The sequence below is a fragment of the Macrobrachium rosenbergii genome, chromosome 32, assembly GCF_040412425.1.
Source record: "Macrobrachium rosenbergii isolate ZJJX-2024 chromosome 32, ASM4041242v1, whole genome shotgun sequence".
Taxonomy (NCBI): Eukaryota; Metazoa; Arthropoda; class Malacostraca; order Decapoda; family Palaemonidae; genus Macrobrachium; species Macrobrachium rosenbergii.
Window position 1 is genome coordinate 1,062,088 of NC_089772.1, and position 20,461 is coordinate 1,082,548.

At 42.1% G+C, this 20,461-nt stretch overlaps 1 protein-coding gene across 1 annotated transcript in view; it reads left to right on the top strand.

Annotated features, from left to right (window-relative positions):
* The first annotated feature begins 798 nt into the window (after positions 1-798).
* LOC136855607 (anillin-like) overlaps positions 799-20,461 on the top strand; it is a 212,793-nt gene continuing 193,130 nt past the window's right edge. Inside the window, exons 1-2 of the mRNA XM_067132701.1 lie at positions 799-902; positions 7,317-7,419. Coding sequence (XP_066988802.1) covers positions 882-902; positions 7,317-7,419 — 124 coding nt within the window. The 5' untranslated portion in view covers positions 799-881. The remainder of the gene's footprint in view (positions 903-7,316; positions 7,420-20,461) is intronic.

Below are 20,461 nucleotides of genomic sequence, written 5' to 3' on the forward strand. Positions count from 1 at the left end.
CAGTTTTTCAGTGGAAACCTTATTGAGATGAAGTTATAATGGAAAAGTTATCCTTATGTAATTTGTACTCTAAATGTTGAAGTTGAGACATTTCGATTACCAACTGGGGCTGGACTCGGCTCTACAAACCCGGACTGGGTCATTAATGGTTCCCGTAGTGCATATCAAATTTAATGTCACTATTCAAACAAATTAATATAACTGCTTCCTAATCGGTATACATTACAGAAAATATGTATGGCCCATGGGCATATGTAAAGAATAAAACCAAATAAAGATACGTTATTAGAAAGTCCTTTACGATTTTCAGAGAGAGAAGGAAATATCTATTGCACTTAACTTTGCTTTATTTGTAGTAGGTACCACCAAGGTTTTATCGTTGATATGATTCGTTTACGAACATTAATTTATGATGAGCTTAACCATGAAATTCGCTTGACTTTGTGCTTACAGTATATTTTCATATTTGTTTCCGCATTATTTTTATGATTCATGAAGTAGTTTAATATATTTACATGGCAAAATGTGTCTTGCTCTTGTCTCAACATAATTTCAAGTTGAGATATTTTGACGCTCAGAATCGAATGCCATATGTATGAAATTTTTCAATTTTAACAATTGAATAAACTTTAATTTTGAAATATATGTAACATATTCTATATAAATTTAATATAAAAGTACTCTTGGACAGATTATATTACCTTCTTATGAATTAAAAGGGATTATAATACTGCTGGGTTTAGATGTGGCACAGATGTTCTTGTTGATATGTGACGTCATGGCAGTTCTGCGCCTGCGCAGTATATGAACACGATCAGTCGTTGCAGTTTAAATCCTGAAGTTGTGTGCAGTGTCAGTGGAGACCGTATCATTAAGGAAAAATGTCAGATCCCTTTGTGCAGGTAAGACAGCTGATGAAATTCTTAGCGTCAAGGATATTGTGGAGGAGGCTTAGATGAGGAATGAAAGCATCCATATGCAATTAAAATTATAATTTAAACCACTTCCAGACCAGCCGATTGTAGCTTAGACATCTTCATTATCTGCCGGAGAGACCTCCTTCGGGAATCCTAATTGGACATAATCACCATTCCACAAGGTTTGGGCATTAATATTAGTCAGTACCCAAGTTACCCTGTGTTGTAGTGTGCTCTCGTAACTTTGATGGCATGGGCTCCTTCATTTGATACGTGAGACGATACAGATTCAGTCCCAGGCCCTTGTAGAATGGTGGTCATGACAGGTGTTTTTTTAAGGGAATAAAACTGTCATGGGGGTTTTATTAAAACTACTTCCTTTGTTTGTTTCCACGGGATGCAGCCATCGCCTTTTCCATAGGGGGTGATTCACTCACTGTCACCATTCACTTTTTCCTTGGCTGCCACATACGTAGAAAAGATTTGTTCCCCAGTGTCGAAACTTCGATGAGAGAGATTGTACGTTTCCGCAAGTTGTGGCATAGTTTATGTATTCTTTCTAAATTTACGTAAAGTGGAAATGCGTGTTATGGAGAAGAAGGATATTATGTTTTGCTGTGTTTGTATTTTTAGTAATGAAAAGCGTTGTTTTGGCTGTTTCGTGTGTTTAACTGTAAGTATACACGTAATAGTGCTTAACTGCTGGTGTAGTAGGAAATTATTCCCCCTTGACTGAAGTTCTCCCTGGGAAAATTAGCCTAGGATTGATTTCCCCCCCAGGAATAACAGCCCAGGCTGTTTTTCCTCCGTGGGGAATTTTGGACCTAGGATATTTTGGGTAGTTTGCAGTTTACATTGGCGCCACATAACGGCGTTTGTCCCGTCCGCCAAGGTAAGTAGTTCCACACGAAACGCCATGTTCTCTATCTTTCCAGGGGGTTCAGGGGGGGCAAAGCCCCCCAGCTAGGTAAGGGCACGCCACACAAGTTTAGGTTAGGTTGGTTAGTTATAGTTTCGTCATTTTAGTACTGATTTCGTTTGTTGGTATTCCTCCGCGACTAGAAAACTGGCAGACGACACCCACGTCAATGTAAACTGCAGGCGCTCCGATATTTTCCCCTCTAGGCCATTTCTCCCTCCTACATGTATCCATCCACCTTTGCGGCGTGTTTAGTACAAGCCCATTGGGGATTTCTGTATAAACAACCAAAAGACTGTAATTAACAAAGATAATGAATGACCCCCAAGAGGTAGTTTAGTTGTGATGATAATTATCCTGTGTGGCAGGCTGTCATTGCTACACGTTGCCGCCATAGCCATGCTCTTATAACAGCAGTGGGGTTGGGGGAATCTTGGTCCAGAGGGGGAATATTATCCAGGGACAAAATTCCTGCAGGGGGAATATATCCTGGGTGGGCCATATTTCCCCCGGGGGGAATTTGGACAGGGGAAAATAAAGACTGTTACACTGGCATCAGTTTTTGTCCGGTGGTCAGTCGAATGTTTGGTGTTGGCCAAAGGCGGCCATGAAACCAGTCTCGTCACAGCCTTGGTGCAGTGTAGTTCAAGTTAGTAGGGACTCAAAAAGGATGCAGCCATAGTTGTCGGTGCCTTCAAATCTACTTCAGTATTCCTTTTCATCTTAAAGTTCATATAGGGAAATTTCTTTAGGAGATATGCATATCTAAATGTAAGGAGAATGTCTTGAGGTGTGCTTTGGATGAGGCTTACGAAGTAGAGATTGTGCTCATTGCAATTCAAGCTAGGAACATTGAATGCGCCAACAGTAAGTTTATATCACCTTATGTTTTAGATTAATATACACAATGCAATGCATTGTTTTAAGTGCAATTTGGAATAGCGTATGAGTGAAGTAATCTGGGTGTCATAGTATAAGGCTTAGGCTACGATTGGGTTAGTACATTTCAAATCGTTTAGGTTATACGATAATACTTAAGATTTGAAATGCTCTATTTATTCTGAATGAGTCAGAATAAATTGGTGCCCTGACCAGGATCGCAGTGATTGGTTGTTATAACAGTAATCTGTATTGTTGGTGTTTATGAAATTTTAGGGATTGTTGTGTTACTTGGCGATAAAGATAAAAACGTGACTGGCTGATGGTGGCAGCCATTTTAGAATTAGTTATGTGTTAGTCTATACTGAAATGGATAAGATACTTGAGTGAAATTTAATTTGAAATAAAACCCTGTGTTGTACATTGTTTATATATGTGTGTAGTCAATCTACATATATGTATATAATATACCCAGTAGTGATCTACCATTGATTAATTTGAAGAGGTGTAGCCAACTTTTGAATATTGTATTAGCTAGTGCAGTATATATATTTTTTGGAGCTGGCAGTTTGTACATTTTTTTAGTAATTAAGAACTTATATATTTGATGTTGGTAAATTATAGGCTAAGATGTCTGACCTGGAAGAATTAATGAGGGGACAGGGAGCATTTTATGTCTGATAAGTAATGTATTTATTTGGTGTTGGTAAATTATAGGCTAAGATGTCTGACCTGGAAGAATTAATGAGGAGACAGGGGTTTTAAGTCTGTGATAACTAAACTGGTCAAAGAAGGTTGAAACCACTATTGATGCAGGTGATATCAATAGTGTTTCTTCATTGAGAGACTCTTTGAAGGAATATTTGCAGAAAATACAGGAATTGGATGAAATATTGGATCTGATGGATCCTGGAGGAACAACCTGACCAAATTATGAATCAAGTTGAATATAGCCTAAAGGTAGGCACTGAAATTCATAGACAACTCCTCCATCATGAGTCTTCTGTAGGGGATGAACCTAGTGTGCCGATATTGCCTGTTAAAGCTAGTGTAAAGTTACCTAAATTAGACCTCTAACATTTTGATGGTGATGTATTGGAATGGAATTAATTTTGGGAACTTTATGAAGCATCAGTACACCAACGCACTGATTTTGAGAATATACAGAAGTTTTCTTATATGAAGGGCCTATTGGAATGGGAGGCTCTGGAACTGATATCTGGTTTTAAATTAGAAGGTGATAAATATTTACAAGCAGTGAACTTGTTAAAAGAGCCCTATGGCAGAAAAGACAAAATCAAGTTGTGTTTAGTTAGAAAACTCCTCCAAACTGAGACTCCCGAGGCAGATGCAGAATCGCTACAAGGTTTTAGAGCACATTTCAAATGCTGCATAAGATCACTGGAGAGAGAACAGCTGAAATTGAGTGAATTGTATACCACCTTGCTCTACACTAAACTACCTAGTAGTGTAAGTGAAATAATAAAACGAAGGTATGGAGAAGATTGGCTTAAATTTGACACCTTTAAAAAATATCCTGAAGAAATACACAATTTGAGGGCTTTTCCACAGACTGAACCAGTAAAAGCTAATACATTAACAGCGGTATCTGCTTTCACTGTAGAACAAGGGCAATCTGTGAGACCAAAAAAAAACATTGTTAAGGCCTAAAGAAAATACAAACAAAGCCAAGGTAAACCAGGTTAGGGGGTGTGCACTTTGTGGAGGCAGTCATATATGGACACGTAAATCCCATGCAACCAGAGGAGGAAAGATAGAATGACTCAGAACTCTGGATTTATGTTTCATATGTGCATCCAGGAAACACTTCAGTTCCGACTGTGACTGGCAAGGTTGTAATAACGGTTGCACTGTTATACATCATAGTGCTATATGCAATAGAAACCAGCCAAATAAATGTAAGGTAGGTGGGGTACAAGTTGGAACACTCTCTTTGACAAACACCGGACAGGGAAATGAGACGACTAGGAAGTCGATCTTGCCTACAGCCACAATAACTCTAAAGGGTAAAAGAGGCCGCATTGTGCGAAAGAGAGGGTTGTTAGACACCAATGCCGAAAGATCATTTGTAAAGAAATCTGCTCTTGAGGGACTCTGCTATAAAAGCAAGGGAGTTGAAAATATATTATTGAGAGGTTACTCAACATCTACACCAGTTAAGGATTATGAAATGGTGAGCATCACTGTACCTCACTGGGGTAGATTAATGAATATGGATTTTATAGTGGTAGATGAGCTACCAGAATATACAAAGAAATTTGACATTAAGAAGAACTTAAGGTCTTTGTGTAGAATGAAAATCAGCTTAGCTGATAAAAGACTTTGAAAACAGTCACTTATATATAGAATTGTTAATAGGGGTTGACAATGTGTACAGCATCTTACATCCAGGGTTTAGGTAATTTGAAAATTTAGTATTGCTACCAACCATATTTGGTTATATGGTAACCGGAATGTAGTTCTCCTCCCACCAGGAGACTCATGTTTCCATTTTAAAACTGGCAGTGGAAACTGACAGCATAATTACGACTGAAAGGGCTACTCATTTAAAGGATCCAAAGGAAGATCTTGAAACTTTATGGACTTTAGATCATTTAGGTACATATTGACTGCAGTGAAATAACTGAACAGGAACGGAAAGTATTGGAGAACTTTAAGAGTACTGTAACTTATTCTGAAATTGACAAACAGTATGTTGTGGCATTGCTTTGGAAAGGCGACAAAAGGAGATCAACTTCCAACTTTGGGTTGCTTTGAATAGATTAAAACAACAGTGTGTCAAGTTTCAGAAGGACACTCAGTATCTAGAACACTACCAGAAAATCCTGAAGAATCAGGAGGATAGGAGATTCATAGAGAGAGTGGAATATTTTAAAACAGAGGAAGACTGCCATTTTTTGGCACATCATGGTGTTAAAAGGGACAGTGCAGCAACCCTTATTAGGATAGTATTTGACTGTTCGGTCATAGCGATCAGTGTTTTGATTTGGAAATGTTTACACGGTGTTTATTTCGCCGCATTTAACTCAATTCAGAGCGCTTTTCTTGCTTCTAGTTAGCGTAAATGAATCTCTAGTGTCTAGATACTTTATTTATAAGTGGCAAGATTATTTTTCGTCATACGAAGTGTTTTTAAGTCAAATATAACTAAAATACGTCTTGTTGTGAAATTAATTTATCTATTATTTTCGTTAATAGATGACGATTGATGATGGCCATTTGGGAGCGTTTTTGTGTAAAAAAAAATGTCAAGATTCCCTTCGTTATTTTCACTTGATTTCATCATAATACGAGCTTTACGTATTTATTGTTTATTGGCGTAAAAATCGCAGTAATGTGTTCTTTCATGCCCAGTAGTTTTGATTAAATTACTTTCTCTCCCATTTTAATTACAATTAAGTTTCATCCATATTGCCAATGCACGATAATTTACAGTACTGTGTAGTCATTAGTAGCTTGAACATTGTTTTCTCAGCTTCAGCTACAACTTGCAGCTTAAATTTAGCAGTATATTTCCTTGGCAATCTTTTATCCATACTGAATAAGGTTATAATGCAAAAAATATCAGTTCTATTCTACTTAACGTCATTTGTGCCATACCGTACGGTAATTGTTTATTACCATACAATGGTTGAAATACAGGTAAATGGCTGTTGTTATCCGATTCGGTTATAAGCAAAACAACAGTTTCTTGGTGGGTTGCTTATGGCTGTACGCATTTATGCAAGAGTATAACATTACTGACAGTACTTTTATCGTTCTCTTTTACTTTTTTAACTAGAAGGTGGGATAAAGAGATGGAGGAAAAGTTGTCTATTGTAATTTGGTCTCTCTCACTGCCTGATTACGCTGCTGCCTGTGCCCGCGCATAATTTTAAAATATTTTATAAATAATATTGTCGCATCGGTATTAATTGCTTACCCTATTGCCAAATCAAATTATCATAAGGTGAATTATCGTAACTCGAGCATTACCTGAGTATTTTAATAGTTTTATCACAAAAAGTGCATTTAGTCATGAAAATGAGATGAAAATACAGTATTTTTAGTGAATATTTCTCAGTGGAAAATACGCAAATGGTCGAATTTTCTGCAAATAATTGGTAGATACATTCCAAAGAGAAATCCGTGAATACGTGAGTCCGCGAATCGTGAGAATGCGAATATGGGGTGTTTACTCTGCTAAGTTGCAGAGGAGGTCCTAAGCATCTTCCTTCCCTTGCTCACGTGTGACCGGGAAGCAAACAATTATAGTTGGAAGAATGTTACTGATGGTGCTCTTCGACATTACTTCCCATCCAAGGAATGGGTCTCCATATTTAAGACAGAGGTTTGTATTCTTGTAGAGACAGACTCATTTTTTACAGATAATTGCATTTTTCCCTGGTGGTACCTCCACCCCTGACTTACATACAGTAATGCTAATTAACTTCATTGTTACCAGGCTTAATGACTGAAGGTATAGTACAGTATATTGCGTAAAAAAAGACTTCAGGTACTTATATCCAGGAAAATGAAACCTGCTTAAAAAATACTGCAATTTTTGGGGTGATTACTAATGTCATTTTTTTTTTTTGCAGAGGATGATGGCCAGAAGCCAGGCCCGTCGACAAAACAAAGAAAATGCGGGGGTGACAGAGGCAACTCGTTCCCGTTTGCAACAGATAAACTCCCTTTATGGTGGTGAGTTTGGTAATTCTCATTTTATAAAAGGTAGCAATCCCATCTACAGTACTTGCTTTATGTTATCTTAAAGAGAGACAGTCTGTATATTGTCACTTAGTTTAATTTCAGTGAAAATTTTTGGTTTCTGAAAATATTTTGGAGACTTCCTCACTACTTAACCCTCAGTTATGTTAACTGGTATTGTATTAAGGTCAAAAGAATAGAATAAACTCCACTCACCCTGTTGTTGGGTTTTGGCTATACTGTATGGCTAGAGAATATCAATCTTGAAATATAATAAGTTTTGGTTTAAAAAAGGCAACTGTTCCAAGGAAACGTTTTTTCATACACGTAACTCACCAAGTAATTACATAGTTATAGTTTCTAACTTGCACAACAGCCTTTCATTTAAAAAATCATGGTAGCACTCCTATTGTTTAGTGTAGGTGACAAGCCCACCATTAAGGGTATCGGCCGAAGTCAGGATTAATTTACGAGTGGCCGATTTGTTCAAACTTCTACAGGTGTTACCTCTAGTTTGACCGAAGATGCATACAAAATTTCAGGTGAATTGGATGAAAACTTTTTTTAATGAATATTTTTTCTTTTTAAACATAACATTTTTTTGTGTTTTTTTAAAGTACATCTCCTTCATTATTTATCATTCAATTTAAAAACAAAAGTATAGTGAAAGTTTAGTTCCTATCAAATAAAACGGCAAAACTCAAAAAATCTAATATGTGATGTATGCTATTTAAAAAAATATTTAAAAAGTGCAATAAAAAATACCATAAAATTATATATTAAATCTTGGTAAAAAATTTTTTAGAAAAAAAAGAAAAATAAATTTGCCGATGTGTTCTCTCACTATCTTTGTTCAAATTGCTTTTTAGATTTTTAAAATCCATTCATAAATCTGGGAGTTTTTGGAATTTGAATGTAGAAAAAGTAAGTTTTGAGAAAAATGCAGTTAAAGTTTTGCTAACCATTTATTTTGCTTTTAGAAGCATATAAAGTTTCTTGGAAAAGCCTACATGGCACTTGTTCCCTCTCTCTTTTATAAGAGATATATTATTCCTCTAAAAACACTTATCACTTAAAGAAAATAGTTTATCATATATTATTTTTGGGATAATCATAGAATGCCACTCGACTCTTGTGCTGCCAGGTTTTTAGAGGCTAAATAGCCCCTCCTTCATATCCTCCTTGATGTTCTTTGCTTTCTTGAATGCATAGCAGACATTCTGCTTCCTGGTCTTCTCTTTCATCTGAAGGCCTTCAGGCTTTCCCCTGTCATTTTTCTCATAATAGGCAGCAATGAACTTGCTGCATAGCTGATATCATGTTCCAATCTTATGACTGCTATCACTCAATTTATTGAGTCCTCAAGCTCACTCCTAAACATAACTTTGTTTGTTGTTGTTACATATTTCAAACATATTGTGTATCTTTTTCAAGGCCATAAGATGAAAGACAATCCTCTTCCCGAGCGTGGTTTATGCATTCTTCCTGAGCACTGGATATGGAGTGCCATAAGGACCAGTGCCCTCATTCAAACTGCATACTCCTTTGTATATGCTGTCGAACCCCTTCACCAACAAATACTTTATAGTATATGAATTCCCTGTCTAGTGATCTTTGCCACAATGCGAGAGCACCAGCAGCTTCAATATCTCCAGAAGCTACGTCAGGGACAGCAATTACATCTCGAAAATGCTCATTCTCTTTCCTCCTCCCTCTCCTCATCATCAGATAACTTCAAAACAAAGTCGTCAGTGCCATCATCATCATCATCTTGATATAATATTTTGCAAGGGAATAATAGATTTCACTCAGAGCGGGCTTCGTAATAGGAAGTACTTGGCATCTCCTCAGCACACGTAGTTGGTGGCAACTTGTGAAGCCATAACATTAGCTGTCTATACTTTTAGCTTCAAGATAAGTTTTGATATTATGAGCTTGCTTCCTTCTCGGTTACTAAACTTCTTTTCTGGCATGTTGGTAATATATATAATACACAATTGACGTCAAAAGTCCGAGTGTTGCAATGGATTGAAAATAAACAAATACACGATTACATCAACGAAATATAAAATTCTCTCTCGGGGACAACTGGCTCGCGTTATTCAGTCCTGGGAAGCGTTGCCATCTCTATCAGGAAAAAACATATTGTACGGCATCACGAAAGAATCGCAATGAAAAGAAATAGAAATACCTGAAGAATGAATGCAAAATGAAATAGTAAAACCACCCTAACCAGACCTTTAATTCTCTACTTGGGTGTGGCCTTTAAATTGGCCTTTAAACCGTTTAAAAACTTCATGTCGATATTATCTTCGTGTGGCAATGGCCGGGACCCAGATCTGTGGAAATATGGCGATAACTAATTTTCACGAATTTGAGCCAATATCACCAAAATCGCAGGCCGATACCCTTAATGGGAGTAGTGGAAACAACTAAGCAGATAAGCTCGTTTTGTGTTTGCCAGTTCTCGAGTAAACGTTGGGTGTTTGCAGCAGCTTTTGTTCATTGGTTTTCGGTTGAATAACTAGATTTCGGTGAAGTATTATCGCTTATTTTGAGTAGCCTTCAAGCTTTGATAGCTTTGAGGATCAGTACAAAACATCGGCCCTTTACATTAGGAATTACTTACAGTGAAGCTGGAAATGGCTGTTAAACTCGTGAACATGGTGGTTAGGCAGTAACTACCTTCTGTTAGGCGGAACAAGGTGGTTAGGCAGTAACTACCGTCTGTCAGGCGGGAGTCCCGCCTGCCCAGTTGTAAACATTCCAATTTGCTTTCAGCCGTCATGCTGTGCAGACATGTTTTCAGAGCTCTCTGCCTGATTGTTGTTAAGCTGTTTTTTTCCTGTTGGGATCTTTCTGTGTTGCTTTTGTGTTTGTTATTATTTAATATACAAACCTTCAATTTTGATAGTCTTGCGTGGTCGTCTTCCCCAGCGTGTGGTATCTTGGGGTTGGCGGCCAGAGGCGAATAAGTTCACTTCCCTATCGTTTGAACCTCACGCCTTCTGCCCCTGGTACAAGGGCGTGACTGTATTCCTATTCTGTCTTGCTGAGTGTTGCTCCTCACTGCCTGCGCTGTGGGCAAGTTTGCTGGGAGGAAACTTGTCGAAGGGGGGTTTCCAGACGTTGTCTGAAGGTTATTTGCCTCCCGTGGCACCCTTGATGACCACCCCTTTGTTCTCGTTTCTCTCTCCCAGCAGGCCTCCCCTTCTTTCTGACTGTCTCTCCTTAATGAGCGAGCGAAGATTGGCTGGGTGGGTGTTCTGGCGACCTCTTCTCAGGGGCCTCCTCTCGCTTCATGGGCAATCCCCTCAGAGCAAGAGAAGTCTTCCTCTACTAATCAACTTTACTTTTTCTTCAGGTTGACAGCAAGCATCATAGGGCACAGTAGAGAGATGGCTGGGTATCTCACTGTGTTGGATATCCTGCCCCTGAGGAGTTTCACTATGGCACTCATACAGTGGTTACTCCAACAACGACCATGGTTACCTGACAGCACTCCTGTATGCTGTGTCACTGCCTCCTGTCGTACCTGTGGTCCCGTCTGCTCCTTCTGTGCCTTTTGTCTGATTGCTCCTGTTGCCCTGGCGGTAGTCTCTGGGCCTCTCCTGCTGTGTCTCCTGCCCCAGCTGCCTTTATTGTTCCTGCTGCCACTTTGACATTCCTGTAGCTCTCACTCCTGGGCCGTTCCTGCCTCAGCTGCCCTGGTCACTCTTTTTGCTACTCCTGGTGTTCCTGTCGCCCGGGCAGCATCTGTTGTTCTTCTTGCCTTAGCTGCTGTGACAATTCCTGTACTTCCTGCCCACCCTCCTGTAGATGATGTCAGAGAGGAGATCGAGGAAGAAATCCCTGCGAGATGTCATTTTCTTCAACTTTATCTTTAATTTTAGTCTTCTGCTGCCTTCTTCCCTGATTCTTCTGAAGCTGGTCTGGTGGCGGAGAGACTTCTCACTGTCCCAGTTGGCTGAAAAAGAGGAGGGCTGCACCCCCCCTCCCCCAGAAGTCCCACCATGGGGCTCATAAGGGGCTGCCTCCCTTCGCAGGGATGTAGTAGGTTCCCTCGTCAGCTCTCTCCAGCCTTCAGGCTCGGGAGCTGATTCGCATCCTCCACAGGGGCTTGTGTTTCGGGAGCTGCGGGCCCGCAGACTTCGGTTTACGCTCCTGTCGCCAATTCTAGAGGTTCCGCTTCTAAACTGGTGCTGTGTCAGGTGCTCATTCGCGAGTCACTTTGAGTGCTCGAGATTCTCTGGAATCTCGAACCTCTCACCGTCCTGGTTCAGGCACATGGCAAGAGAAAGAGATGATTCACGCAGGTGTCTCATCTCTTCCTGCCAGCACTACCAAGTACTTGGTCGGGTTCCCAGCCTGGTGTCTTGGTCCTGAGGGTACCAGTGCCTGGAGAGGCAGGGAGGTTCCCTTCAGAGGTCCTGTGGGACTTCTAAGGGACTGCCTCTCTCCAGAGAGGCAGTAGGTTCTCTTGTTGGCTCTTCCTGGCCCTTGGGTCGGGAACAGATTCGCATTCTCCTCAGGGTCTCTCATGTCTCGGGGGCCTCGAGTGCCCCACCTTCGAGGCCACCACTCTCGATTGCAGTTCTTAGAAGTCTGCGTCTAAGACTGGTTCTGTACCTGTCCCTCCTCGATTTCTTCAGAAGTCGAGAGGAGACCACTCCCAATGATTGTTCTTACAAAATTCAGGAGTCTCGCTGAGTGCATGTACAAGGGAGTTTGCTCTCTAGTTTGGTTTAGGCACAGGATGAGAGAAGGTGCCGAGACATTCAGGTGTTTCAACACTACCTGCCAGCTCTGCTTTGAGTGCTTGTTCAGGTCCCATTCTCATGTTTTGGACACTAGAGTCCAAGCACTCAGGGTAGCGGACAAGGAATCCCCCTTTAAGCTTTCCTCTCAAGGGGCTTCAGCCTTGAAGGAGTTTAGAGCATGTCCGGAGGACAGTGCTGGTTCTTGGCAGCTGATAACTGCCCAGCCCTGGTCGCATTCACGTGATTGACACGGCTCGGTTCAACTTGCTCACCCTGCTCAGCCTCAGATCACGTTCACGTGATCCTCTCCCTTCGACTTGCTTGCCCCACCCAACTCCAGATTGCCTTCCCTTGGACCAGCCAAATTGAGTTTTCGACTCTGTTTGAATGAACTCTCTGCTCTCCTCAGGTCAGTGTTTTGCCATGGTGTAAGCTCTCTCCTTCCCCCGTGCTACTGTCACCACCTCAGGTTGATGACCACCCATAGTCTGCCTCTCCTGCTGGTTATTCTAGCAGGACAGGTAGGAATGCTCTTTCTCCTCACCTATTCTTCCAGCCCTCGTGGTTGTTTCCAAGAGGTGTGAATTGGACAGAGGACTATGACAAGTTTTGTGTCATGTCGAAGTTCAGTTACAAGGAGCTATGTCTCCGACTCCGTTCTCTGATCATCTCGTCATACATCCGAAATAGTTGAGTAGGTTTTCCTGGGGTCTGTCAAGGTTCTCCCTTCTGCAGAGAGAGAAGGTCGGGAGTACCGCAACCCGGAAGGACTCGAGGGTCCTCTTCTTCAGGATGCAGACACCCTCGTTTTTCAGAACCTTCACAGAGATCTTTGCGCGATTCATCAACACAATGATCTCAGGGAAGGACCGCAGTCTCCTATGTGAATCACTCTTCACTCCTCGAAGACCTTGAGGTTTCAGGACCATGGGGTTTCAGGTGGTTGCCGCAGTCCTTGCTTACTGAAGGGTTCCTGATCAGATGAATACCTTATCTCTGGGTAAGGAATTCATTTTGGTCATAACACCTAATCAAGCTCCTTTCCCCTCCTCTGACTCGTCAGAAGTGATTCTTCTTGCCTCGGAGGGGTCTTTTTGCCGACTACCAGGTTGACCTGGCTCTGGTTTGCCTGGATTCAGGTTTCTTGCTGTAACTCCTTGTTGCAAAAGGGGGTCTCCCTCTTGCAACAAGAAACAGCGAACCTGGAGGTCACTGCTATGGTTTTTCTCCAGGCGGTCTAATGATTGGATCTTTGATCTGTCACCTTTCAAGGCCTTCCTTCTTTGAATGCAGTCATTCCTGAAGAGGGCTCAGCCTTCTGGAGACTGTGCCAGTCTTGGGGTGGATCTTCCTACCCAGCACAAGACAGCAACCTGTGGGCAGTCTTAGTGCTAAGAAGGAGGACACTGTCCTGATTCGGATCTCCAGTTTCGTAAGTCCCGAGTCGTCATAAGCCCTTTGGAACAGACCTTTAATGGGTTCTGCCTCCCTCTTTCGCAAAGAGTTGGTAGATACCACGGTTGACAAGGAACGTGCCTAGGCAACTGCATTGTCCTTCGAGCAGTAGCTAGACCTTCAAGTCTTGGTAACATACGGCCCGACCTTAAGGCAGGCTAGTCCTTCCTCGGCCCCTAAGAAGTACCAGGCTTGAAGAGGCGCCAGATAAACACCCACCCCTCTTCTTTCTCTTCTTAGACAGTGCGCATACGTGTCTCTCTTTCAACCCTCTTTCCAATCGGAAAGAGGGCAGAAGGAGAGATGAAGGGGGAGAATACTTGCAACAGCGTTCTCCTCCTGCTGACGCCTTGGCAAAGGGATGCCTGTCGAGTCACTGGACTTAAGGCAACGTCATAGCAGAGACCTGGTAGTGGATATCCTTCGGAAGGAGTATCTGCTACCCTCCTGGTCTCAGCCACCTTTCATCACACTTCCGTCCCGTTTCCTCTCTCGTGTTCCTGGGCAGCCAGCTCAGCTAGAGCTAGTCGTCTTCGGTCTCCTGTCGTCACCTTCATTCTCTTCAGTGGAGAATGAGGGAGGTCTACTTCCCGTCCTCAGTCCTTTCCTCTCTCAAAGGATGAGGGAGGATTTAAGCTGGTGCTTGATTGACAGGAACCTCTGAATATATCTGCATATTCTTCCTATAACATGCTTCTGTTCTCAGGTGCACACCTGTAAGACCATTGTCTTGAGGTTTGCGACCGAGACGATAAGTACCTTCTCATCAACATCCCGGAACTCAAGGCAGTCTTTCTGGCTCTCTTAGAGTTTCATGATCGGTTTTATGAGACACTCAGTGGTGTTGTCGAGCAACAACACCACAGTAATGGCATATGTCAACAAACAAGATGGTCTCATTTCCCTTCTATTGCTTCGGTTGACAAAGCAGGTGCTCGAGTGAACTGTGATGCACTCTATAGAGCTGTCAGCCAGATACATTCTGGTTAGTGGGATGTATTGGCAGGCGAGTTCAACCTCTGGCATTGAATGATAGGGACAGAGTGCTCCCTGCACTCACTCCATACTTCACGGAGAGGTTGCTCGACTTGAGCAACTTCTCGGCACAACAGAAGTCTACAAGTATTCTGCTCCATTGTACCAGACCCATGGGCAGTACGGTGATGCATGCTGACGTTGTGGGACAACCTCAACGTCTTAGTCTTCCCTCCGTATTTATCTAATTTGCAAGGTATTCAGCAAGTTTTGTTCACCCTGAATTTCAAGATGAATGCTGGAAGACTTCGCCTTTTGCCCAACCTGCTAGCTCTGCTTCCAAGGCACCGAGAAGAGTTCCTCCCTGACCCGACCTTCTGTGTCAGCGACACGTGAAGTGATTCCTTAGGCAGTACAATCCCTGTGCCCTCACGACTAGAGACTATCTGGCTTCCCTTGCAAGCATATGCTTCTCGCTGAGCGGCAACAGAGATAGCTGGATATCTCTATCAATCCTCTGCAGCAGTACCCCAGGGATCGGAGCCATCTTTGCTGGTTGGTGTCGTTGACAGGACTTTCTCTCTGGTCAGAGCCGCTCTTCAGCAGGTCATGACTTCTCATCTTCTTCGCTGAGAGTTGCTTCTCTCCGGTTCAGTTGTGAAAGACTTAGGTCCACATGCAGCCTATTCTTTCACCTGAAGGTAGCCCCTTTCTCCTCATTCAAGATTTTGCTACTGATGAGAAGCTTCATCCGGTCTTGCTCTCCCAGGGACCTCAGACCCCTGGGCGGCATGTGACTCTTGTTTAGGCTTCCTGTCTCTTGCTCCGCACGTGCCCTCATGAGTCATTTGACAGAGATCTGACTCAAGACCATTTCTCGTCTCACTCCGGCATTGGAGAAGTGGACAGTTGATCTTCATGGACCTTCTTTGCTGTGAGCACTCAAGGGATGGGGCTCAGAAGCTCAACTCAGTCTTGGACGTCGTAGCAAACTCCAAATCTGTCAGCACCTGTTGCCAGGTTCGAGTCCTTCATGATACCCTGCCACTTGGACTTTGTAGTCAGTGATCCAGATCAGTTGCTGCTTTGTCCTGTTAGTGTACTGCAGTACATTCTGAAGAAAACATCTCTAATGGATGTCGACGTCTTTTCGCTAGTACTAACTCGCCCAGAAAAGAAGTGCCCAAGGACACGCCTTTCCTTCTGGCTTCGTGAGTCGATCAGAAGGGCATACTCTGCAGCTGACAGTGACACCTGTACACTCCACCCGAGAGCTCAAGAAGTCAGTGACTTGGGTCATCCCTCGCATTCTAGAAGTATCTGTCGGTCTGAAAGCAGAGAAGTGGTCTGTATCAGACCACATTTGTGTCTTTCTACCTTCAGGTTTTTGCCCACAAGTCCTTGGAATCCCCCTTTTCCTTGGACCTGTGGTGGCTGCTCAACTAGTTGTGATTTCTTACCCGGCTTCTTTAAGAGGACAGGTAGCATCTTGCCTAAGGTGCGCTGTTCTGGAAGTTAGAGGGATTACAAGAGTGACTAGCCTCTCCTCCTCCTTCCTTGTCCCCCTGCTTCTCCTCCTTCAAGCAGAGAATGGGACTCGAACCGAAACTTGCTGGAACTGGCGTCTGATACGGTAAGCTTACACATCAAGCACCCGTTCTATTTTTCTTTTCTAGAATCATAGAAGCAATCCCTCTCCTTCCTCTAGGAAGGGGAGGAAGGAGTCCTTGGTAATAAGACAAACCCTTTTCTGTTTTTGCCTCACTGCCTTCGACTTAAGATTCTTCCTAGCCTATTTTCGTATGAGTTACAATTCCTCTCATTCGAAAAGGTCCAGAAGTCTGACAATTGATCACACAGTTCCTATACTCCGATCAGTATGTCAAGAGGCACAGTACTCCTTGTTCTTTCGACCAGGAGGAGTAGCCCAGATGGCAAACTCCAGTCAGTTCAGAGACTCACTCAGATTCCTCCCTCCAACCAGCGAGCCTTCCTAATGTATGTAAAGGACCAATGGTTTGTATATCATGTCGGAACAAATCACAATTTTTTAAAAGTAAATTGTATTTTTCATAACTATACAAAACTGGGGTCCTTTAAATTACACTTATGCCTGCCTCATGCCACCCCTGAATCTGAAATCGTAGCCGAAAGCCAAATTTGAATGTTTACATCTGGGCAGGCGGGACTCCCACCTACCAGACGGCAGTTAGTGCCGCACCACCTTGTTCAAGAGTTTAATGGCTGTCTCCAGCTTCGCTGTAAGTAATTCATAATGTAAAGGACCTCAGGTTTATATAGTTAGGAAAAATGCAATTTGCTTTAAAAAATTGTGATTTTCATAATAAAATTAAGTTCCATATATACTGTACTTACCAAGTAATTACAGAATCAGCACCCTCCCTGCCTCCCCTCTAATGGACAAGGGCTATAACAGAATGATGCTACCGGCTAAGTTGTTCCGACACTCCTGTTAAGTGGGTGGGGCTTGTCACCTACACTAACTATCAAAGTGCTACCGCGATTTTTAAATAAAAGGCTGCCATGCAAGGTTAAAACTGTAGCTATGCAATTACTTGGTAAGTATATATGAATCTTGATTTTATTATGAAAATATTTTTTTTTCTACATATAGTGGCAGTGCTTATTAAAGTATATTAATGATGCTAAGTATCACTACAGAGATAGTTTAAATTGAAAGCGTCAAAAGTAATTATTATGTCTGTTAGATGACATTCACTAGGGAGAGTAAGCATCGTTGGTCAGGCCGGTTTACTGAGGTAAGAGATTGAATACATGATAAGTGATGCTTTAGATGAAAAAGATCAAAATAAAATTAATATAGTTAACAATAATTCTGTTTACTGGGAATGGGAATGGGAGGTTAGATAACATTGAGGAAAAATGAAGTGGCTCTGTTTTATCAGGGGTGAGGACTACCAAATGAAGTGCAGTGCTTGCAGACCTTAATAAAGTATCATGCTTAGTAAAAGTTCATTCATAATTTTTGAGAATTGAGTTATTGTTTGATTAGTGAGGAAATGTATAAAGTTCATTTTTGAAATGACTCTTGCCTCTCCATTATATATCTTTTACTTCCTCACCAGCAGTAGTCTGACAGATTGAAATGTAAAATGAAAGGACTTGGTTTTCCATTAATATCTCTTTCTATCCATCTACTTCCCTCAACCCCGCCAGAGGAATGATAGATACAAACTCCAGTAGCCGGTCAGTCTTCTACTGTCAGCCAGGTACGGTAGAAGATTGTTAGAGAGTTATCTGTGCTCAGTTTGCTATTGATGACGTGGTTGGTAAATTTACTTGAACTTTCTCATGGAATGGATGGTAATGATAGAATTAGGACTTGTAAGGCAAGAGGTTGTCAATTAGGCTTTATTCTAGTTCCATTGATCCTCATGACATGTGAAATGTCAAGGAAGAGAGTGTAATGTAAGTGGCTGTTGTCAAGTATGTGAATGTTGGTCAAATGAATTTATGGGAAAATTGGTGAAACATTGTAAACGAAGAGAGGCTGATCATTTGAAAAGGCAGCAAAAGAAGCAAGAGGTTAAGTCTGCTAAGACTATTACTAAGGGAATGCGTGATTTGTCACCTCGTTCTAGTAACCTTGTTAGGACCTCTTTCCTTGGTTCTGTTACTCCTACTAGAGCTTCCCAATCGATTCAGGACATAATGTTTTGATAGAATTGAGTCAGATATTAAGGTTTTAAAGGGCTCGGTAAATGAGTTAGCCAAGTTTTGCGTATTATTTTATCATCAGCGTTGCCCTCCTTGGGGTCTCAATCGGTTTTGGTAATTCCCAACGTTAGAGGAAGGGTCCGTGCCCCCACTCCTGCATAGTCATGTCCTTGGCACGTCCTCTCTTGCTCCCTCACCACCTGGAGCAATAGGGAACTGGGACAAGTCAGAGAGTGGTGCCCCCTCGATTTGGGACCACCTTGAAGTGGTGAGGGCTCTTGAACCCCAGGAATCTGTTCCCGGGTTTGAGTCCAAGAGCCCCATATGCCATTCTGTATTTCTTTGAATTAATTTTTTCGGAATTTTCCGCTTTTGCTAAAATTTATTGGACCTGATAAATAGGAAAAGGTATCATAACTGGGATTGGGTTTATATCTGAAGCTAAATAGTGGGAACTGTGGTAGAACCATCAACTGCCCGATAATGTTCGGACCTGAGAGATATCAGGCAGAACTATTCTTTAGGGCTGGACCACAGATTCCAAGGGGTCTGGTTCTAGGGATAGGACTCTCGGCATTCTATCCGGTTTGCCCATGATGTGATTAGGGTGGGGACGATTGTATTCTTGTAATACTCTCAGTCCTAGCAAGCAGGTTTGGCTTACACTTGGCCCACTCTAATCATGTTGTGCCATCCCCTATGGGTTCGGGTAGGGGGCAGACATTTGGGAGTCTGTTCACACTTGTGCCATTGGTGAAAGAATAAACTCCATGAAAGGCTGATGATATCTTTTTAAGGTTTTCAGGTTTAATTTTTTTTTTCTTCCCCTCAATCTTTATGACAGGTCATTATAAGGATTTGAGTACCCACCTGTGGAAGTTGTGGGGAGAACTGATGGTGGATTTGTTTATGACACTCAAAAACACCATCTCCCCTGTTCTGCTCACCTTTCCGGACCCATGAGCCTGGGCGACAGATGCAATGATGCAAAATTGGTCAGGACTGGATGTGTATGCCTTCCCTCTGTTCGGGATGTTGAAGGAGGTTATGAAGAAACTCCAATCGCATCAAAGCACCAGGATGACTTAGATAGCTCCCTTCTGGCCGAGGAAAGAGTGGTTCCCGGAGCTTCTCGAACTACTAGTAGACTTCTCATGCCTTCTTCCAACAATCCCAAGTCTACTCAGACAACCCCATTACAGGAAATTTTATCAGGACACATCCACTCTGGCCCTGACAGGGTTTCGACTGTCCGCAAACTCTTGAGAGCGAAAGGCTTTTCAAGAGCTGTGCCAGAAGCTATTTCTAAATGTAGAGGACATTCTACTAATAAAGTCTACCAGACAAAATGGGCAGTATTTAGACTTTGGTGTAAGAAGAATAACATCTCTTCTTCTAAAACCACTATAACTCAAGTGGCAGACTTTCTTCTTTACTTGAGATCTACCAGGGGCCTTTCTTCGTATATGATAAAAGGATATAGAGCTATGCTTAGCTCAGTCTTTAGACTCAGAGGTTTAGACACTTCTTCTAACCAGGATATCTCAGACCTTATTAAGTCTTTTGACACGTCCAAGGTTGACAAGGAGAAGGTATGCCCTTGGTCATTAGATGTAGTCCTCAAGTGGCTGTCTGACTTAAGATTTGAACCCATGAGTTCATCATCATTGAAGGATCTGATTAAGAAGACTATTTTCCTGGTTGCGCTAGCCTCTGCGAGAAGAGTGAGCGAACTGCATGCAATTGACAAAAGGATAGGTTTTTCTCAAGGTGACGCGGTCTGCTCCTTTACCCTTGGCTTCTTGGCAAAAAACGAGAATCTTTCACAACCATGGCATTGTTCATTTGCTATTAAAGGCTTATTGAACATCCTGAGTCCACAGGAAGAGGAGAGAAATCTGTGCCCAGTGAGAGTGCTTAGACTTTACATCAAGAGGACAGAAGATTAGAGGCCCAGGAAGGAATCTTTGGTGTTCGGTAAAGAATCTGGCCAGACCTATGTCTAAAAATGCTTTATCTTTTTTCGTTAGAAACCTGATCCTCGAAGCACACACTCAAATCGGAGAGAACATTCTACCTGGACTTAAGGTTAGAGCACACGACGTGAGAGCAGTGGCTACATCAGTTATTTTTAAGCATAATCTCTC